Source organism: Lactuca sativa, chromosome 5 (assembly GCF_002870075.4).
Source record: "Lactuca sativa cultivar Salinas chromosome 5, Lsat_Salinas_v11, whole genome shotgun sequence".
Taxonomy (NCBI): domain Eukaryota; kingdom Viridiplantae; phylum Streptophyta; class Magnoliopsida; order Asterales; family Asteraceae; genus Lactuca; species Lactuca sativa.
Window position 1 is genome coordinate 147,012,623 of NC_056627.2, and position 20,208 is coordinate 147,032,830.

General features: G+C 36.3%; 1 protein-coding gene across 1 annotated transcript; it reads right to left on the reverse strand.

Moving 5' to 3' along the window:
- Positions 1-200: 200 nt before the first annotated feature.
- LOC111897538 (E3 ubiquitin-protein ligase COP1) lies at positions 201-10,385 on the reverse strand. Its single transcript, XM_023893488.3, has 10 exons — positions 9,367-10,385; positions 4,030-4,121; positions 3,888-3,953; positions 1,748-1,826; positions 1,511-1,666; positions 1,330-1,428; positions 1,083-1,187; positions 830-1,009; positions 637-747; positions 201-550 (listed from the first exon to the last, which is right to left on the reverse strand). Exons 1-10 carry the CDS (start codon positions 10,054-10,056, stop codon positions 380-382), a joined length of 1,749 nt encoding a protein of 582 aa, XP_023749256.3. The 5' UTR covers positions 10,057-10,385; the 3' UTR covers positions 201-379.
- Between the last annotated feature and the right edge of the window lie 9,823 nt (positions 10,386-20,208).

Sequence of the window (20,208 nt, forward strand, 5' to 3'; positions counted from 1 at the left end):
TTGTTGGAGGTGGATGGTGGGAATGGGAGGTGGACGGTGGTGGTGAGAATGGATGGTGGTCGTTGAAGAAGACTGACATAACTTAATGGTAAATCGTGTACACAAAAATTGTAGATTGTGTAAAATACCTATAACCTGCAATATGCATGGTCAGGATGATAAATTTTGACAAGTTCGAGTGAATTTAATGATAAATCGTGTACCAGAAAAATGATTAAAAATATATAAAAATAATAATTCGTTAACATACAATGTCTTTTCCCTTCTTACAAACTACAATTAATAAAGACCATATACTCTCTTACTTAAAAGAAACTTATCAGTATATACAAAATAGAAAAGAAGACAAGTTTCAGCTAGTTAAATCAACGGTCAAGATCTATGGTGCAAGAACCAAAACTTTAACCATGCCCCGACTATTAGCAGCCAACATCGTGGGACTATCACTCTTCCAACATACAGCACTAACAAAATCAGACCTTCCGTCTTCATCACTATCTTCTACATTCAGTGTCCCGAATCGATGCCACGTCAGTGGTTTTGACATCGCCTAAAAACAACCCACAAAACTTCCATTACTCTTCATCATTATAATGTAAAACTTCTATCCCAAAGTAAATGCGACATTTTCTTTACCTTATGATAAACATATACTTCATTAGTTTCACTGCCACAAGCAAGAAAATCACGGTATACAGAAAGCCCCACAAAATTTATATAATTTGCATGACCTTTCAACTTCTGAACCTGGAAATAATACGATTATATAAAAAAGTTAAAATCAAGAAAATGGAGAATATAAAAAAAAAATGAGTAAAAAGTTGCTCACGGGAATGTTTCTTGTCACGTCCCATAAGCATAAGGTACTGTCGGTTGATGCAGATGCCAACTCGTCATTTGACAGAAACTTTACATATGACACGGCTTTTTGGTGGCCAATAAAGATATTAAGAGGATAGCTTATGTTCCTTATATCATAGTAATAAATATAATGGTCTTCTGATCCTACCTGTGGATTCCACAAAAAATGTAATAAAAAGATGATATTTTTTAAGTTTTTTTATGTAAGAAAATAAAATTACCGCAATGTGATTGCTCGACCCTGGATTGTACTTGACACAACATATGTGTGCTCTCATTTTAATGTTGATCACACTTGATTCTTGCTTTGTGCACCAAATTTTAACCTGTGAAAAATAGCAACATACTTTAGATTTCATTACAAAATCAAAGAAATCAGAAATAATTTGCTAATTTCTGTAAAGAGAAAGTAAATTCCCTAAAATGGAAAAGTGACCGAAAGTAGGATGCTATTTTCTGCAATACTACCTTATGGTCATCACCACCAGAAACAAGCATTGACGATTCTAGGTGTGAAAAAACAACACTCCAGGCACGTTTGTTGTGTTCTTTGAACTCCATCACACCCTGGATGTTCCACATGATAAAAACATTATTATATCTTTTTAATACAAGTAATAAAATTTAATTGTAAAATGCATTTAGTTACCTGTCGGGTATTTACATCCCAGATGGTTACTATTCCTTCATAATCACTGCTAGCTATATGGTTCTTTGTATGCTTGTTCCAACTCAAGCAACTAAGTTTTGATCTAGTTGGCATTTCCACTAAAGGGATACGTAATTCTGAGGGTTCATTAACCATCTGAAAGTAAAGGTAGCATGTGAGAACGATACTGAGCAATTATTAATATTGAAGGGAAAGAAAATGTAGAAAAAATCTCACCGTTGAAAAGTCAAAAATATTTATACGCCTTGAAGAGCCAGCAGTAGCAAATAGTTTGTCATCATGGTTAAACTCAATGCTGTGGTAAAGTACATATATAATGCAAATTTCAGTACACTTTTCATCCATAAAAGCAATGTACTCGAGCTCGGATTGATAATGTACTTGAGTAGCTTGAGCTCAAGCTTAACTCGAGAAAAACTATGTGGATTTCAAATATTTTTCTGAGTCAGTCTCGATTATATTATGAGTTGGCTTGACTTTGTTACACTCCTACTTTATAACCATAGTAGCAATACATTTACATTTATTTATCCAAAATAATAGCCAAGAGGTTCCATTGGTTTTTCATACCTAGGGCGATATAAACTATGTGGATTTCGAATATTTTTCGAGTCAGTCTCGATAATAAAATGATGCCCTATGTTTCTACCATAAGATGAACGAAACACATAAAAAATAAATAAATAAATAAAAACATATATAGAAAAAGTGCAATAAACTTTACGATTAAAGAAAAATTATATTAATACAAATAAAAACTTACAAAAATTTCTAAAAGGATTTTGCATTTGTGATTCCGATTAATAGCACTATACCTAATTAAACTTGTAATATGTACTTTATTTTTTACCCATAATGTAAAAAACATATTGTTATTATTAGTTTTAAATAGGGATAATAACTTAAAAGCGTAATATATTTTTCGAATTTTACATATTTAGTCGCTGAGTTTTATTTTTCGTCTACATTTACCTCTTCAACTTGTTAAACTATACACATCCAGTCCTTATGACCGGTTACTCCAAATTAGTCGGGAAAAATAACTTATTAGGGTAATATATTTTTCATTTTATATACATTTAGTCCTTAATATTTTTGTACACATTTAGTTCTTAATATATATTTTTTTCAAAATATGTTATTTTTTGTTTTTGTACCAATTCAGTAGTTATGAATGATTTATTTAGGGTTTTTCTCACGACATCTAGTATGAGACTATCATTGATGCCAGGGATGGATCTCTTTGGGTGCCCATAGTGGCACCGACAACCCCTTCTTTTTTTGTACGCAGTGTAAATTTTTCGATATTTTTCAATTTTTTTTCTACTTACCGACAATACCTACTACCAAATCTTGCGTCCGTCCCTGATTGATGAGATGTTTGGGGCTATTGATGCTTATGTTCATCGCGGCCTCTACTGCTTGGTTGCATAGGTCTTGTAGCTTGGCTTAGGTTTTGTATTTCAAACCTCGTAACTTCTACATATAATATCTGATTTTAACGATCTTTATAACTACGTGTTCGTTTTTTAAGTCTGTTATAACTTTCGTTAAGATTATTCCCGTTAAAATATAATATGTTGTTACTTACGATTTTATAAAAAAAACATCCATACATGCATTCATAAAAAACATATGGATATAAAGATCGTAATTAAAAAATATATTACTTTTTAATGAGAGTAATCTAAACGAAAGTTGTAGTAGACTAAAATACAAACGCATAGATATAAAGATTGTTAAAATCCGAAATAGTATGAAAAGGTTATGACGTTCAAAACACATGATCTAAGCAACCAAGTAGTCGAGATCGCGATGGACATAAGCATCAAAAGCCTAAAACACCTCGTTAATGATTGTTCAATGTAAGATGTTGTGAGAAAAACTTAAAGAAAACATTCATAAGTATTGAATGGATACAAAAACAAAAATAAATTATTTTGCAAAAAAAAAAATTAAGGAATATATGTGTACAAAAATATTAAGGACTAAATGTATACAAAATGAGAAATATATTACCCTATTAAGACATTTTTATCGGTTAACCTGAAATAACCGGTCATAAGGACTGAATGTGTACAGCTTAACAAGTTGAAAGAGTAAATGTGAACAAAAAATAAACTCAGTGACCAAATGTGTAAAATCGTAGAATATATTACCCTTTTACGTCATTATGCCTTTTAAATATATCTAGCTACCATCCTATTCGTATAAAAAACTATAGGTACATCCTTAATATGGATAAAAGGTTAAGTACATTTTGCCGATAATTGGTGTAGAGAGTAAAGTATGTTTTTATTTCCCCACTATTTGCCCATTTTCATTTATTATACATGCCATAGAACTGAGATCTTACCTTGATACAATGCCGGATGAATGAAAATTCTCACCATTTGTAAGTTTTGCAATCACCTTTAATCGACTATATAAAAATAAAATAACCTAAATTAGCAATACTTCCAGAGCTGCAACACAAAGATGGAAATGATCATAAATACCCGTATCTTGTAAATGTAGAAACGGACTGATAATCAGACTGGTTTGAACTATAACCTTCCCTTTGCATGATCTCAACCTTTTTATCATGATTCTGTAAGAGTTTTTGGCATCAATCTCAAATATAGAAAAAACCTTCAACAACTTAATATTGCATGGAAAGCTACTACATCAATGAATAAAAAACATATTTTATTTTTCCTAGGGTTCTTTAATACATATTTTATTAACAAAACATTCAATATTAAAGAGATACATACACACTTATATATGAATCACCGATTGCAATCCTTCAACATAACCATCACAACACTCATGTTGGAAGCTGTTATATGGTTACCTAATTTGGCTGTTATATAATCAACTTCGATTAACTGACTTAACCGCTATATATTCAACATATGCTAATATTATAGATTACCCTTCAACAAGGTTCGCTACACTTCAACAAGGTCCGCTACTCTTTCACAAGTATTTTTGATGGTCATGGAACTGCAAATGAGCCAACAGGAAATGATTGTTAATTTGTGGAGACTGATTCACCTTTGACCCTCTAGCGGCGAGGCAGACCAAGTATGTGGTCCTGCCCTCGAAAGATGAGATTACAAGTTTCTATAGGGAAAAGCATCCAAAAAAGAAGAATCAAGTTAAGTATGATGAAATCTTAGATGAACAGATTGTAAAATCAATCAGTACTCCTAATATATGTGAATGTTCAGGAATTAGTGGAAGTTAAGATGAAACAAGAAGTGGTCGTTGAAGTTACACATGAGTAGGAAACCCCACCTCATAATGTCTAGAGATCCACTACAGAAATAAGAGCCCCACTCAGATATGCTCTTTCAACAAACTACTTGTTAATGACACAGAATGGTGAGCCTTAATGTTTATCCAGAGACCTTGAAATGAAAGACTCAGAAGAAGGATATGGAAGAAGATTTGACCTCGCTTGACAAGAACCATACTTGGTCCTTGGTCAAGTTACCTGAAGGAAAGAAAGCACTTCAAAACAAGTAGGTGTTTCGGGCCACAGATAAGATAAAAGATGGTAGGAGGTACAAGGCTACATTGCTTGTTAAAGGGTTCCAACATAAAATGGAGGTTGACTACGATGAGATCTTCTCTCTAATTGTCAAGATGACTACTATCAAATTGGTCTTATGTATAGTGGTTATAGAAGATGTTCATCTAGAGTAGTTATCTTTGAAAATAGATTTTCAAAAGGGTGACCTAGAAGAAGACACCTACATGATACAACCAGAGGATTTTCTCACAATCAGAAAAGAAAACCCGGTGTGCAAGATGAAGAAATTTTTTTATTGGTTGAAGCAATCTCCAAGGTAGTATAATTGAAATTTGCTAGTTTCATACAAAAGAGTAGGTGAAGGAGATATGATAAGCATATTGTTGTTACCCAAAAAAGGTTGACTCCTTACACATCATTATTTTAATATATGTTCATGACATGTTGATTGTTGGATCAGACATGCACACGAGATCAACAAGTTGAATAAATAGTTGTCATGAGAGTTCGTGATGAAAGAACAAGGTTTTGCTAAGTAGAATGGGCTTGAGCCTATCTAAAGACAGAGTTGTTGATACTTCGAAGAGTTCCCAAACAAAGTACATCAAGAAAGTTTAGAGAACTTCAACATAGTAGATGCTAAACCAAGAAGTACACCATTAGAAAGTCAGTTGAGACTCTTAAATAAATATTCCTCGAAGAAGGAAGAAGACAAAAAAGAGATGGATAAAGTTCCATACACCTCAATAGTTGTTAGCTAAACATGTGTTAAGGTGTGCACTAGATCATATATTGCTTATTTAGTGGGACATATGAGTCATTTTTGTCCAATCCAGGGAGTAAACATCAGGAAGGATTCAAGTGGTTGTTATGTTAACTAAAAAGGACTTTTGAGGCCACCTTATGTTGAAGAAGAAAAGTGGTAGTCTTGGAAGGATTTGTTGATGTTGATTTGGGGGATTGTATGAATTAAGGAAAGAGTATAACTGATAGTGTCCTAATAAGAAAAATAATGAAAGCACAATGATATATTTGGATAGATTTTTAAAAGTATTATACCTTAAGAAAAAGGCCAAACACATAATGCTAGGAAGGAAAAATGCAAATTGTTATTTCTTGCATATTTTTAAATAAAATGTTTATCCGTTGTTGGAAAAATATAGAAAACATGATTATGCTTTTTACGCTACTTTTCTTAGAATAAGAACAAACATGCTCTATAATATGCTTCCAAATTACACAACTATCATAGGCAAGAATTGAACCACTCAAAAATTTGGGTTGAGGGACATCATGCCCTTTGGTTTATTTATGTTATGATAACAACAAAACAAATTAAGCACTTCAGAAAAACGTCAAACAAACTTCGGTGAAACTTGCAGAATAAAACATTTGAAAAGGTTAAATCAAAACTGAACACAATATTTAATGTAGTTCAATCAAAGTTACATTCCTCCACAGGTGAGTGAGTGAGAGAAAGAGAGATGGGATTTTATTAAACTTTTAGGAACTATTACAAACACTCATTATTGTATCTCACTTTTACTCTCACTGAAAAAACTAGCAACTAACAGTGACGGGGATATGAACCTAATCAATCATGACTCCTAGCAGTATCATACGATCAATAGGAAAGACCCTAACAGTCTAGCATACCAAGACACCAAGTGTCTTATACTACACAAGCATAATAAGGAAGTAACCTAGTCAACTACCATACTTGTACTCTAACAGTACCACTATCCTACCATGCAAAGGATATATAATAGGATACATGGCATAGTGAGAAACTCACCTGAACTAAAGAAACGGAAAAGCACAACAACACTCTCAAGCCTTGCATTGCTCAAACCCGTGAGCCAACTTCAATAAAAGAGACCGATCCTCAATTAACAACCCAAATCCTCCAAGTTTGACCTTAAGTCAAACTAGTCAAAATTCAACGGTCAAAGGTCAACAGAAGTCAATGGTCAACAAGTCTATGACTCCCACGTCATTGCAAACTCTTAGCCACATTGTGGAAAGCTAAGGACGAAACAATCGAGCATCTGAGAAGCTCCAAGTCGTGGCAAGCTCTTAGCCATGTCGTGGTTTCTAGCAGAATGCCAAAATCTTCATTAAGTGCTTAATCCTTATAGATCTAAGACCATAACTTCAGATCTACTTCTTTTCAATGAATTAATGGATAAAGTTTCCAACTTTCTGCATTAGGACTCCATTCTAAGGCTAGATCCAATCCTAAGTCCATTGAGTCCTTAATGGGGCAAAACTTATGCATGGACACAAGGTGAGTCCAACATGACTCTTTTTCCCATTCAGAACATATTGTGCATAGAGGAGCCGTACCAACCTTTGGAATTCCTCAAACTCCAAGAGCATCTATGAAAAGGACCAAAACACCCAAATATGGCCTCAAACTTGAATCTATAAGGATAAGTGTCAAGGTATGAGCTTTATACCTTCAACAACTTAGAAATCTAAAGAGGATGTTGGATCCAAATTTGTTCCTTGGCCCCTTGCACCAAGATGAACATCTCCTTTCCCCAAAGTTTACTAAAATCCAAATAATAAGCTCTAAATCAAGAAATCAATCCATCAATCAAGAATGGAGGCTAGGATTTTTTTGGAGGGTTGGAGGTTGAAGAGGATGCCCTAAACCTTGAGTTTAAGTGCTTAATAGAGTTGGAATTTGGTGGCCTGAACGAAAGCCTGGAATGAAGTGAAGAAACCCTGAATTGCAATTTCGAAGGGAAAATGTTTAGAGTATGTCGAAGGCCGTTAGGCCGGAAGCCATACATGACAAACATTTATTCCATGGGGTGTTGAGGGGTAGGCACATAGTATGGGCCTATTTAGTTATTCCAAATTTACTTGTATATGGGTTCAGAGGCCATGTGGTTGCTACGATTTACGGTTATAAGTAGTCGTAATTATGGATTCCAATAACAACTTTTGACACAATCAAGTAATAAAAGAATTCTTTGGTTCCTGTCGTGGATGTACGCCACAAATAAACCAAACCATGTTAAATCTTTGTTTCATTCTATTGTTTTCTTTTGCTTTCTTGCATAACACGTACCCCTGAAGGTAATACATTTGTATCATGAAATGATGAAGAAAGGTGTTACTAAGTTAGGTGATAAGCAGGTAAATTTATGCATATTGCCCATTCATGTTTACCTCATTACCTACTTTAAAACACTTTGTTTATGCTTCTATGGTGAGAACAAATGTGTTGTTGTATACAGGCAAATGACCGAATTCACCAAACCTCCGGGTGCCCATGCTCATTTTGGGCTTACCGGTTTGATAGTTGCGGAAGGACAAGACATTTTCCTCTTTATTGACAACGATTTTCATTTTACCTAGGAATCATTAATTTCCATATTTCATGGTTATATCATTACTTTACAACTCTTGTTTCTTGATGAAAGTGAATTGACCAATGTTTGATTGTATACCCAGTAATTCTAAAGTGTATGCTTAAAAATTCATATTTCAGCCAAACTGATGAGGCAAAATTAGGCATTGCTTTAATGTTGTTCTATATGCAGAATAATCAAGAAGTCATTCTTCCGGTTCCTTAATTCAGGTTATTAAGCTTTCTATAACAAGGCAAATGGAAGCGATGTGTATAGCACAGGCATGATCATAAAGCTGGCGAATTCAACAGCTTTCTAAATGTCATTATAGTGTTCATGAAAATCGCAGCAAGTTTAGAATCCTTTTAAAAGACCAATGATGACGGGTTATTGCCAATTAACCAGTCTATTTGTTAAACGTGACAATCATACATGAGTGTAGGATGTAATATTTAATAAAAGTAAGTATTAATTTGTTAAAAGCACACTTATAACCATAGAAATAGAAACCCATGTACAATAAGTTTCTACTAATACCAGCCTTTTTTCACTCTCTGTTTTGTATACATCCACCAAGAAATAAGAAATTCGAGTATGGCCCTTCTTACTATATCTTCTTACCATTTCTTCCTAATTAATTGTTAATGCTTCCGCTACCGCACAACAAACTGATATTAGATTACTTGTGTTAATGTAACATCACAACTAGAAATAATTAAACTGTATCATAACTTCATAATATCTTAGTAACAAATATAAATTGCAAAACGAAATAAAATAAAATAACACATGACATACTTTTTAAAGAAATCTTCGAGCACCAAGATAATATCAGGTGGTATTCTACACTTGGTATATATAATTGATGATATCAGGTGGTACCATAATTGATGATATATATAATAATCCAACCCAAATTGAACACATGAGCATAAAGGAAAAGCATAACTTACTTGATATTCGAGTGCACTTTCAAGTATTCTAAGGACATCTGCCATCAACGGGCGTTCTTCCAAGTCTCTCTTCAAACACATATACGCTATTGTGATAAAAGCATCTAATGATCTGGGATTCATTCCGTCTTTTATGTTACTATATATAAGATCACTTATCTTGTTTTGAGGGTAGTAGTGTCGCACCAATTCTGTTAGCGACTGATGAATACCATTTTTGTTACTTATAGACAACCTCCCACACAACACTTCAAACAACACTACCCCGAAAGAATAAACGTCTGATTCTTTTGTTAATAAACCTGTTTCAATATAGAGTGGATCACAATAACCAAGAGTGCCTACGACGTTGGTAACAAGAAAGGTGTGTTGTTGATTGGCAGGAGCAAATTTGGACAGACCGAGATCTGAGATCTTGGCATTCCAGCTCTCATCCAGTAGGATGTTCGAACTCTTAATATCACGATGTAACACTCTTTGTTGGGTCCTACCAGGATTATGTAGGTATGCTAGTCCACGAGCTGCCCCAACGCAAATCTGAAGTCTTTGATTCCAAGTTAGATCATCTGTATTGAGATATGAGTCAAGACTTCTCCTAGATGCGTACTCATATACAAGGATCTTTTCGTTACTCTCGTCACAAAACCCTAATAGAGAAACAATATTTTCATGCTTGTAAGTAGAAAGCATAATAATTTCCTTCCAAAACTCAGGGTTTCCTTGTCCAAATTTTGGATCTAATCGCTTTAAAGCAACAACTATCTTCAGCCCTTTGGAATGAACAAGCTCTCCCTTGTATACTTTGCCAAACCCACCTCTACCAATGCAATTTTCAACAGCAAAGTTGTCAGTTGCTAATTTTATAGCTTATAATTGTATCTTCAGGTGTTCAAACTTATTTATGAGATGCATCATTTTGAGGGTAGAAATTGATATAACTGGAAACAAAGTTGTGAGCTTCAGGGAATAGCTTCAGAGCTTCAAGAAAAAGCTTGATGGTAGAAATAAAATGGATAGAAGCAAACCCTATAAGTCTTTTTTATAATTTCTCTCACCTAATAATTTCTTTTTCTTTTTTCATCTTGAATATTCAAAGTATTATTTTTTCCATTTTGGCAACTACGTATTTAATTAGTGGTCCAATAATTGTAATAGGTGGGGTATAAATGTAGGAAAGAAACATCAGGGTGGCGAGAGGCTCTTTAATTGTATCGGTGGGGTATTGTATTCTGCGGCTTAGCTTGTTCACAGAACTTATCTGTTAATTCTCGCTTTAATAATATAAAGACTAAATTACACGAATGGTCCCTATGGTTTGGTGTAATTTGTACGCTTGGTCCCTAACTTATTTTTTTAATTCGAAAAGTCCCTACTGTTTGTTTTTGTTATACGTTTGGTCCCTATATTTTGTTTTTGTTACACGATTGGTCCCTATCTTACCTTAAAAAACTATTGTTTAAATAGGAAAAAACGGTAGGATAGATAAGGTAAGGTGATGGGGGTTGGGGTTGGGGTGTGTTTATATAAATATTTTAAAAAATAAGTGCAAAATAGTTTTTTTAGGTAAGACAGGGACCAAACGTGTAACAAAAACAAACACTAGGGACCTTCCGAGTTAAAAAAATAAATTAGGGACCAAACGTACAAATTACCCTAAACCATAGGGACCATTCGTGTAATTTACTTTAATATAAATAAATAAATAAATAAAACCCTTTATATCATTTTTTTTTTAAACTACCCAAATTTTATTAAGCACCCCAGATAGATGCTGTGTTCCAGCCTCCAAAGCCTCCAAAGCTACAATAGCCATCATTGTTGACAAAATGAAACCTACAGGACAAGTTTTTCTTCCCACCCTATGATGAACACAATTAATGAAGGCAACTACAATGGTGGCTGCCAAGACTATAAATTGAGACTTCATTCTTTAGTTGTATGCATCGCAAACACAGAGAAACAGATAGTATAACACTTAGTGTGAAAGTGTTAATGAGAGGTTGGTTTTTTGTAATAGTTGAGTGTGAGAGTTGCTCCTCCTATTGTAATTCTATTTTAGTGTTTAATAGAAGAGTTTTCCAACCCCAACAATTGGTATCAGAGCCCCGTTAGTGTCCACAGAATTCTTTACGAATTTCTCTGTTTTTTCGTCAAATTTTTTTGTCTCAAAATCCATTTTTGAGTACACCGTTGGAAAGGTCTTGTTTCAAGGATTCCGAAAATATATTTTTCGTAATTTTTTGACCACGAGAAGACCTCCAAAACGTTGGTCAAAGTTTGGTCAAAGTCGCCGGAAAAGTCGTCGGAAAAACCAGGTGGCCGGAGAAGACTGCTGGAGAAGAAGGAGTGATGTCATCAGTGACGTCATCATTGACCAGAAGTTCAGAAAGTTGCAGTTTAGCCCCTGAAGTTCCAAAAAATTGCACACAGGTCCCTTTGTTTCGGAAAAAGCTATAATTCGGTCCCTATTGTCCTGAAATTAATTGTGTTGATCCCTAGACTTTTGAAAAGTTTCAGAAAGGTCCCTGGTTTGCAGAAACGTTTCAGATAGGCCCCTGTAAGTTCTAAAAATTATAGTTTAGCCCCTATAGTTCTGAAAAGTTACAAATTAGCACATAACTTTTCAAGAAAGTATATTTTGAGCCCGAAAAATTCCACCCCACCATTTTTGACGCTTTCGAATCCAACCGAGAGCTCTGTTTTATCTAATTTTTCCTCGAAATATTTGTAAAATAAATTTCCAATTATTTTCGATGGAATCTACAAGTATGATTACGATGTTTCGACTTACGCCCACAAATTACAACATGTGGAAGCCAAGGATGGAAGATTTACTTAATCTGAAAGATTTAGTAGAGCCTATAGAAAAGCAAGGCGTCAAACCCAACACGAAGACAGACGAAGTTTGGACGAGAATAAACAGGAAAATGGTGGCATAAATTCGACAGTGGATCGACCACAGTGTTTTTCACCATGTCTCTCAAGAGACAGACGCGTACAAACTTTAGGAGAAGCTCGAGAATATGTATCAGGAAAAGACGGCACACAACAAGACCTTGCTAATGAGGCGCCTTGTAAACCACAAGTTACGAAGTGGTATGTCCATAACCGAGCATGCGAGTCAGTTCCAGGATCTCGTAAACCAGCTCGGTGCTGCTGATTGGGTTCTCAAAGACGAGGAACAAGCCATATTGCTCTTGAGTTCTCTACCAGATAATTGGGAGACGCTTGTTGTAACTCTCAGCAATTCTGACCCCAGTGGTAAAGTGACAATGGAGATGGTCTCAGACGCCCTAATGAACGAGGAAGCAAGAAGGAAAGAAGTTGGTACAGCCCAGTCTTTTGCCCTTGTGTCAGAAAACAAAGAAAGAGGCAGGGGCAGAACTGGAGGCCGAGGTCGAGGTAGAGGTAGAGGCAGGCATAGTCAAAGTAGAGGAAGATCTCAAGATCGTGGGAAATCACGAGATCGAGGGAAATCACAAGAGCGAGGTAAATCTTCAAATACATGGTTCAAAGGCTATTGCAATCATTGTAATTATTATGGCCACAAAAGAAGTGATTGTCGAAGGTTCTTACGAGAGCAGCTCGAGTCAAGTCAGAATCCAAGCAGGGAGAATGGTGAAACCATGGTCACCATAACACAAGACGTTGCCCTTGTTACATACGAGGAAGAAGCATGGCTACATGTTGGAACTCATGATGATGAGTGGGTGATTGATAGCGCCGCATCATATCATTCGACTCCAAACCGGGATTTATTCACTACTTATAAACCCGGAGACCATGGTACCGTGAAGATGGGAAACACCATTTTTTCAAGCATTGCTGATATTGGTGATGTGCATTTAAAGACCAATGTTGGATGTACATTGGTGCTGAAAGATGTTCGACATGTACCAGAGCTAAGATTGAATCTTATCTCAGTTAGAGCTCTTGATGCCCAAGGATATGATAGTCAATTCAAAAATGGCACCTGGAAGTTGTTAAAAGGTGCTATGGTTGTTGCAAGGGGACAACTTTATGGTACTCTTTATAAAAGCCATGCAAAGCTACTTCAACCAAGTCTCAATGCTGTTGAAGAAGAGATATCACCAAACTTGTGGCATAGAAGACTAGGCCACATGAGCGAGAAGGGATTGGCGACTCTTGCAAAAAAGGAGTCCATTTCAATAGCAAAAGATGTTGCCCTAGATCCTTGTGAATACTGCCTATTTGGGAAACAACATAGAGTTTCTTTAGCTCCACAAGAAAGAACCGCTCTGAGTTGCTGAGCCTTGTCCACTCCAACGTATGTGGACCCATTGAAGTAGAATCTCTTGGTGGAAGTCGGTATTTTGTGACATTCATTGACGATGCATCACGAAAAGTATGGGCATACTGTTTGAGAACGAAGGACCAAGTATTGGACCGCTTCAAAGCTTTTCCTGCAATGGTGGAAAGACAAACAGACAAGAAGTTAAAATGTCTCCGATCAGATAATGGAGGCGAGTACTATTCTTGTGAGTTCTCTAAATACTACACGGATTATGGTATCAGACATGAAAAGACTATCCCACGAACCCCACAACACAGTGGTGTAGCAGAACGGATGAATCGCACTATTGTTGAGAAAGTTCGATGCATGCTCAGCATGACTAAACTCCCAAAGCCATTTTTGGGTGAAGCTGTATTGACATCTTGCTATCTAATAAATAGGTCACCTTCCGCTCCATTGAATTTTGAAGTTCCGTAGAAGATATGGACGGTTAAAGACATATCATATTCTCACTTGAGAGTATTTGGGTGCAAGGTGTTTGCACATGTATCAAGTGAATTGCGGAAGAAGTTGGACCTCAAATCCACTCCATGCATCTTTATTGGATATGGAGATGAAGAGTTCGGGTACATGCTATGGGACCCAGAACTAAAGAAGATTATTCGAAGTAGAGATGTGGTTTTCAATGAAAACCAGTATTATGATTCCAAGGCACCAGTTAACAAGCAACAAAGCTCCAAAGTTTCAGATATAATATCTGAAAATAAAGATGATGTTTCCAATGAAGAAGAGGATGAAGAAGTTGATGATGCAAATCAACAAGGTCTTGAGCAGGGGGAGCTTCCACCCCATGATACTTTAGATACATTTCCAGAAGTTACAAATGAAGGAACTCAAGTTAGACGATCCGAACGAGTTCGTGCTCCATCAAGAAGATATCCGACTTCAAACTACTTCCTTCTTACTAGTGAGGGGGAGCCAGAGAGCTTTCAAGAAGCTCAATCTCATATTGATAAAGCAAATTGGCAGAAGGCCATGGAAGAAGAAATGAATTCTTTGCAGAAGAATCAAACATATGAGTTGGTGAAACTCCCTAAAGGAAAGAAAGCCTTGAATAACAAGTGGGTTTTCAAGTTGAAAAAAGATGGCAAGGGAAATACTATAAAGTATAAGGCGAGACTCATTGTCAAAGGTTTCCAACAAAAAGAAGGAATCGAATTTGATGAAATTTTTTCGCCGGTTGTGAAGATGATGTCTATTCGAGTTGTACTCGGATTAGTTGCCAGTCTAGATCTTGAACTTGAGCAGATGGATGTGAAAACAGCCTTTCTCCATGGTGATTTGGATGAAGAAATATACATGGAGCAGCCTGATGGCTTTACAGTCCCAAAGAAAGAGCACCTCGTCTGTAAATTAAAGAAGAGCCTTTATGGTCTTAAGCAAGCCTCAAGGAAGTGGTACAAGAAGTTTGATTCATTTATGATGAATCATGAGTACAAGAGAACTGTTGCAGACCATTGTGTGTATCTGAAGAAGTTTCCAGATGGGAAATTTGTCATCCTTTTGCTCTACGTGAATGATATGTTGATAGTGGGCCAAGATGCAACGATGATGAACAACTTGAAGAAGGATTTGTCTAAGTTCTTTGATATGAAAGACTTAGGCCAAGCACAACAGATATTGGGCATGGAAATTATCCGTGATAGAAAATCAAGAAAATTGTTCTTATCACAGGAAGAGTATGTTGAACGTGTGATCAAAAGGTTCAACATGGAAAATGCCAAGCCCGTTGGTACGCCCTTGGCTAACCACTTCAAGTTGAGTAAGAAAAATTGTCCATCTTTTGAGAAAGAAAAAGAAGAGATGAAGGCAGTCCCCTCCGCAGCCGTAGGAAGTCTTATGTATACAATGGTGTGTACAAGACCAGATATTGCTCATGATGTCGATGTTGTGAGTAGATATCTAGCTAATCCGGGAAAACAACATTGGGAAGCAGTCAAATACTTCGATACCTGAAGGGTAGTTCGAAACTATGTTTATGCTACGGGGGAGCAAAGCCAATCATGGAAGGTTATACAGTTGCTGATATGGCAGGAGATCTTGATAGTAGGAAATCTACATCAAGTTACATTTTTACTTTGGCAGTGGGAGCTATCTCGTGGCAATCCAAGCTACAGAAGTGTGTCGCACTATCAACAACAGAAGCCGAGTATATTGCTGCCGTTGAAGCTGGGAAGGAGCTTATATGGATGAAATGGTTTCTTCAAGAATTAGGCTTTCCACAAGAAGAGTACATCATTTATTGCGATATTCAGAGTGCTATGGACCTGAGTAAGAACTCGATGTACCATTCCTGCACAAAACATATTGATATACGTTATCACTGGCTTAGAGAAGCAATTGAAGGACGAGAATTAAAGTTGTTAAAGATCAACACCAGCAACAATCCTCCAGACATGTTGACAAAGGTGGTGACACAAGAGAAACACAAACTATGTGCTAACATAGTTGGGATGAGGATTGTTGGACGGAGACTGGAGGGGGAGATTTGTTGTGTTCCAGCCTCCAAAGCTACAGTAGCCATCATTGTTGACAAAATGAAACCTACAGGACAAGTTTTTCTTCCCACCCTATGATGAACACAATTAATGAAGGCAACTACAATGGTGGCTGCCAAGACTATAAATAGGTCTTCATTCTTCAGTTGTATGCATCCCAAACACAGAGAAAGAGATAGTATAACACTTAGAGTGAGAGTGTTATTGAGAGGGTTGTTTTTTTGTAATAGTTGAGTGTGAGAGTTGCTCCTCCTATTGTAATTCTATTTTAGTGTTTAATAGAGGAGTTTTCCAACCCCAACAATAGAAAGGAGTAAAAGGGGTAGGAGAACAAAACCATACAGTTGCAATAGAAAAGAAATTACAAAGAAAAAAATGGGAAAGAGACCAATCTTCCCACTCACAGCGACCCCCACTTCCCCTGCATTTCACCTGGATGTATACTATGGATTTGATGTTCTCCACTATTCTGGAAGGAGTGATGAAAATCTACTTAAATATTTGATCGTTTCAGGTTTTCAATAAGCTCCAGATGAGACCATAACAAATAGTGGTGAATATCTCCTTTTTCTTGACATTCCTTCCCCAAGTAGCAGCAAACTGAATCAAATCTCCAACCGTTTGCATCTCGGGACTGTTTATGTTACACCATTGGATATTGAATTCCTGATCATAGTCGCATAGGGACAGATGATTAGAAAATGATCACAACTGTGACAACCCGAAACTTTCATCCTATGTAATTGGTCCGCCTATCGACTTTAAATATTGAATTCATCATCCTTTTGTCAATCTTGAGGTTCTATATGTGTGCTCTAGACTTAATATAATCTAAATATGTGTCTTACGAAGGGTTGGAGAGTGCTTTGCATCACGAAATCGGATCAAACACACCAAAAGAGGTGTGTGCGGCCACACTCTTATGTGTACGGCCACACACCCATGTGTGCAGCCGCACACCCAACCGCACACCCTCCCAGCCTCACACCCAAACCTATATATGGATGGATACCCCCTTCATTCATTCATTTAAATGCTCCTTTCTCTCTCTCTCTCTACTTTCTCTCTCTAAATTCATCAACCAAGAACACCTTGAAGGCTTCATATTTGTGATCTAGTTCATCTTCAAGCTAATTAGTGGTAAACACTTGAATCCCAAGCTTAAAAACTCATCATGTTCATCATATTCATGGTCCCTTGAAGGTGTACGGCCGCAAACCTTCATGAGGGGGAAGCACACATTCAAATCTCCTTAGTGTGAAGAACAAACACTTCATATGGACTCACAAGAGGAGTGTACGGCCGCACACTCCTGTGTACGGCCGCACACACACTCTGTACGGCCGCACACACTTGTGTGCAGCCTCAGACACCCTTCTGGCCGCACACCCCAGCCGCACACTCACTTCCAAAGCCACACACTCACTCTAATGCCCTTATTTGGCCCTAAACTTGCATAGATCATTAACTTGGATCATGTGACACATATTCTTAGTAATTCCAAGCCCTAAGGATGTTTTCCTTATCATGATTAAGCATGAAACACCTTAGTTCTAACTCATTTTTATGTCATCACATGAATAATAGGGGCCATTGGCGTTCAGGGCATCCGTTGACACTCGAACCCTACGTTAAACAGTGAGTTCATACTCCTACTCCTTTTCTGTGTTTTCAATGTTTTCAGGTGGGGGAATACAAGCAAGAGTACAATGGAACTTATACTTAAAACTTATTATTTCGTATGAAATGTTTTCATGACACATATGCTTTTAACGCTGGAGAAACTTAACAGGCAATCGTTTGAACTTGCAGAACTTAATACCATATTATTTGCGAAATACCCTATAAAATGCTATGTTTATATTTCACAAATGGTTTTCCACATTACAACAGTTAAAAGCATTAACCTTAAAACTTCAAACTTGAAAACTTGGAACTTGAACCGTCCTTGGTAACACTCCCCCAATGCTCACGAGTGAAGGACATGTCCTTGGTAACACTCCCCCGATATACGAGAGTGAAGGACCCGTCCTTGGTAACACTCCACCGAGATACTAGAGTGAAGGACTACTTTTAAATTCATTAATCTTACGATTGGAGACATGTCCTTGGTAACACTCCCCCAATGCTCACGAGTGAAGGACACGTCCTTGGTAACACTCCCCCGATATACGAGAGTGAAGGACCCGTTCTTGGTAACACTCCACTGAGATACGAGAGTGTAGGACTACCCTTGTAACTAGAATCTCCTGGAGGGAGAACGTGACTTGAGTGTATAGATTTATACGAGATTGACTACCCCACACCTGGCTGCTAGCTACAGCCGAACCGAAAGGTTCAAGGGTGACAAAAGTCATATTGTGATACTGGCCCAGTTACGAGCCTTATCTAGTCTTTAGTATGGTTATAGAACTCGCAATCTAGATTTATGAAAACGTTGATACATACTTATTAGTTTTATATACGTGTTAAAACTAATACATTTTACAAGGATAACTGTGTTTTCAGAACATAACTTTTGCGGTAAAAAAACTTTCAGGAAAATAAGGGTTTTTCCTGGGATAACTGAACTTTTCATAACTACATTTGTGTAACAAATGGATAACTCAACTTTTCTTATAACAAAATATGGGATTTTCTTGGATTCATAACTTGTAACGGAAACAAAGGAAACTTGTTCACTTTCAGAAAACAAAACTACTTATGAACTCACCAGCTTTATGCTGATTTTCAAACTGCTTGTATTCTCAGGTCCACATTAGACAGGTACCCCGTGGCCGTTTAGAGAAGATGGAACGCGCAGAAGTCACGTCTTTGCTTTTGTTCATATATATACATATGTATAACACTTGCAACACCTGGTTTTCAAACAATTATAAAATTTCATATGTAATGTAACGGTTGTTTACTTTGCTTACTATGTACATTAGTTATGATATTCAACATGACGTCACATCCGCCCCGGAACGTTTCCGCCTTTGGTTTCGGGGTGTGACAACAACATTCTTCTTCGCTTATACATGAGCTACAATTGATGGAGCTTAACATCATACCCCTCCGACAGAGAGCAATAGCTAATGGAATTCTCCCTATATTTATTGGAATAAGTAATTTCCCCCAACTGATTTTCGGGTTAGTGTCATTTGCGCTGGGTTTGTTTTCAATTTTGCTTCTTAACAGCTCCACTGTGTATTCTCCATTCGGTTCTGGTGCACATGTCGTCCGCTCCACTTCTTATTGGAATAGCAGTACCAATGTCACGCATTAGGAACTATACAGCCATCACCAACTGGACATGTATACCACTTCCCTCTATATCCGATGTCACTGATTCGCTCAGCCACAAATGATTTTTTCTTTTCTAACTCGTATAGTTTTGGATATTTTGGTTTGAGTGTGCTATTCTCCAACCATATGTCATTCCAAAATTGTGTACTTTCACTAGACGTGATAGAATTTTTTTGAAAATATCATTAAATCTAATCCCCAAGTCTTTAATATCTTTTTTGGTTTGCTATATTACTCTACAGGGAAATCTGCAATAAAATCCTTATATATTGGTTTCATAATCGATCTAGTCCTTATATCTTTTTTTATCGAATTAAGACCCAAAAACCGATAATCATATTCAATTTAACCATTTTACGTGGTAAACATGTCATCCAACTTTCAAAATTTACATTTTTGGCCAAATTTTCAAGTTTTATTACAAAATTGGTCTAAAAATTACACTCTTGGTCTAGATTTTAAATTTTAATACAAATTTGGTCAAAATTTACCCTTTTAACCGAAATTTTAGAATTTTATTATGAATTCATCCTAACTTTAGTGGTTTTTACAACTTTTTTCTCAAATTTTTGTTTCGAATACGTTTATTCTTTATAAAATCATATTTATATAGAAAACATATTTTCACATAAGAAATCTTATATTTACAATATAAAAGCTTTTTTTAATAACCTTTTTTGAGTACGAAATACCTATTTATAAAAATAGGTATTCATTTAGTACATAAATATATACATATCC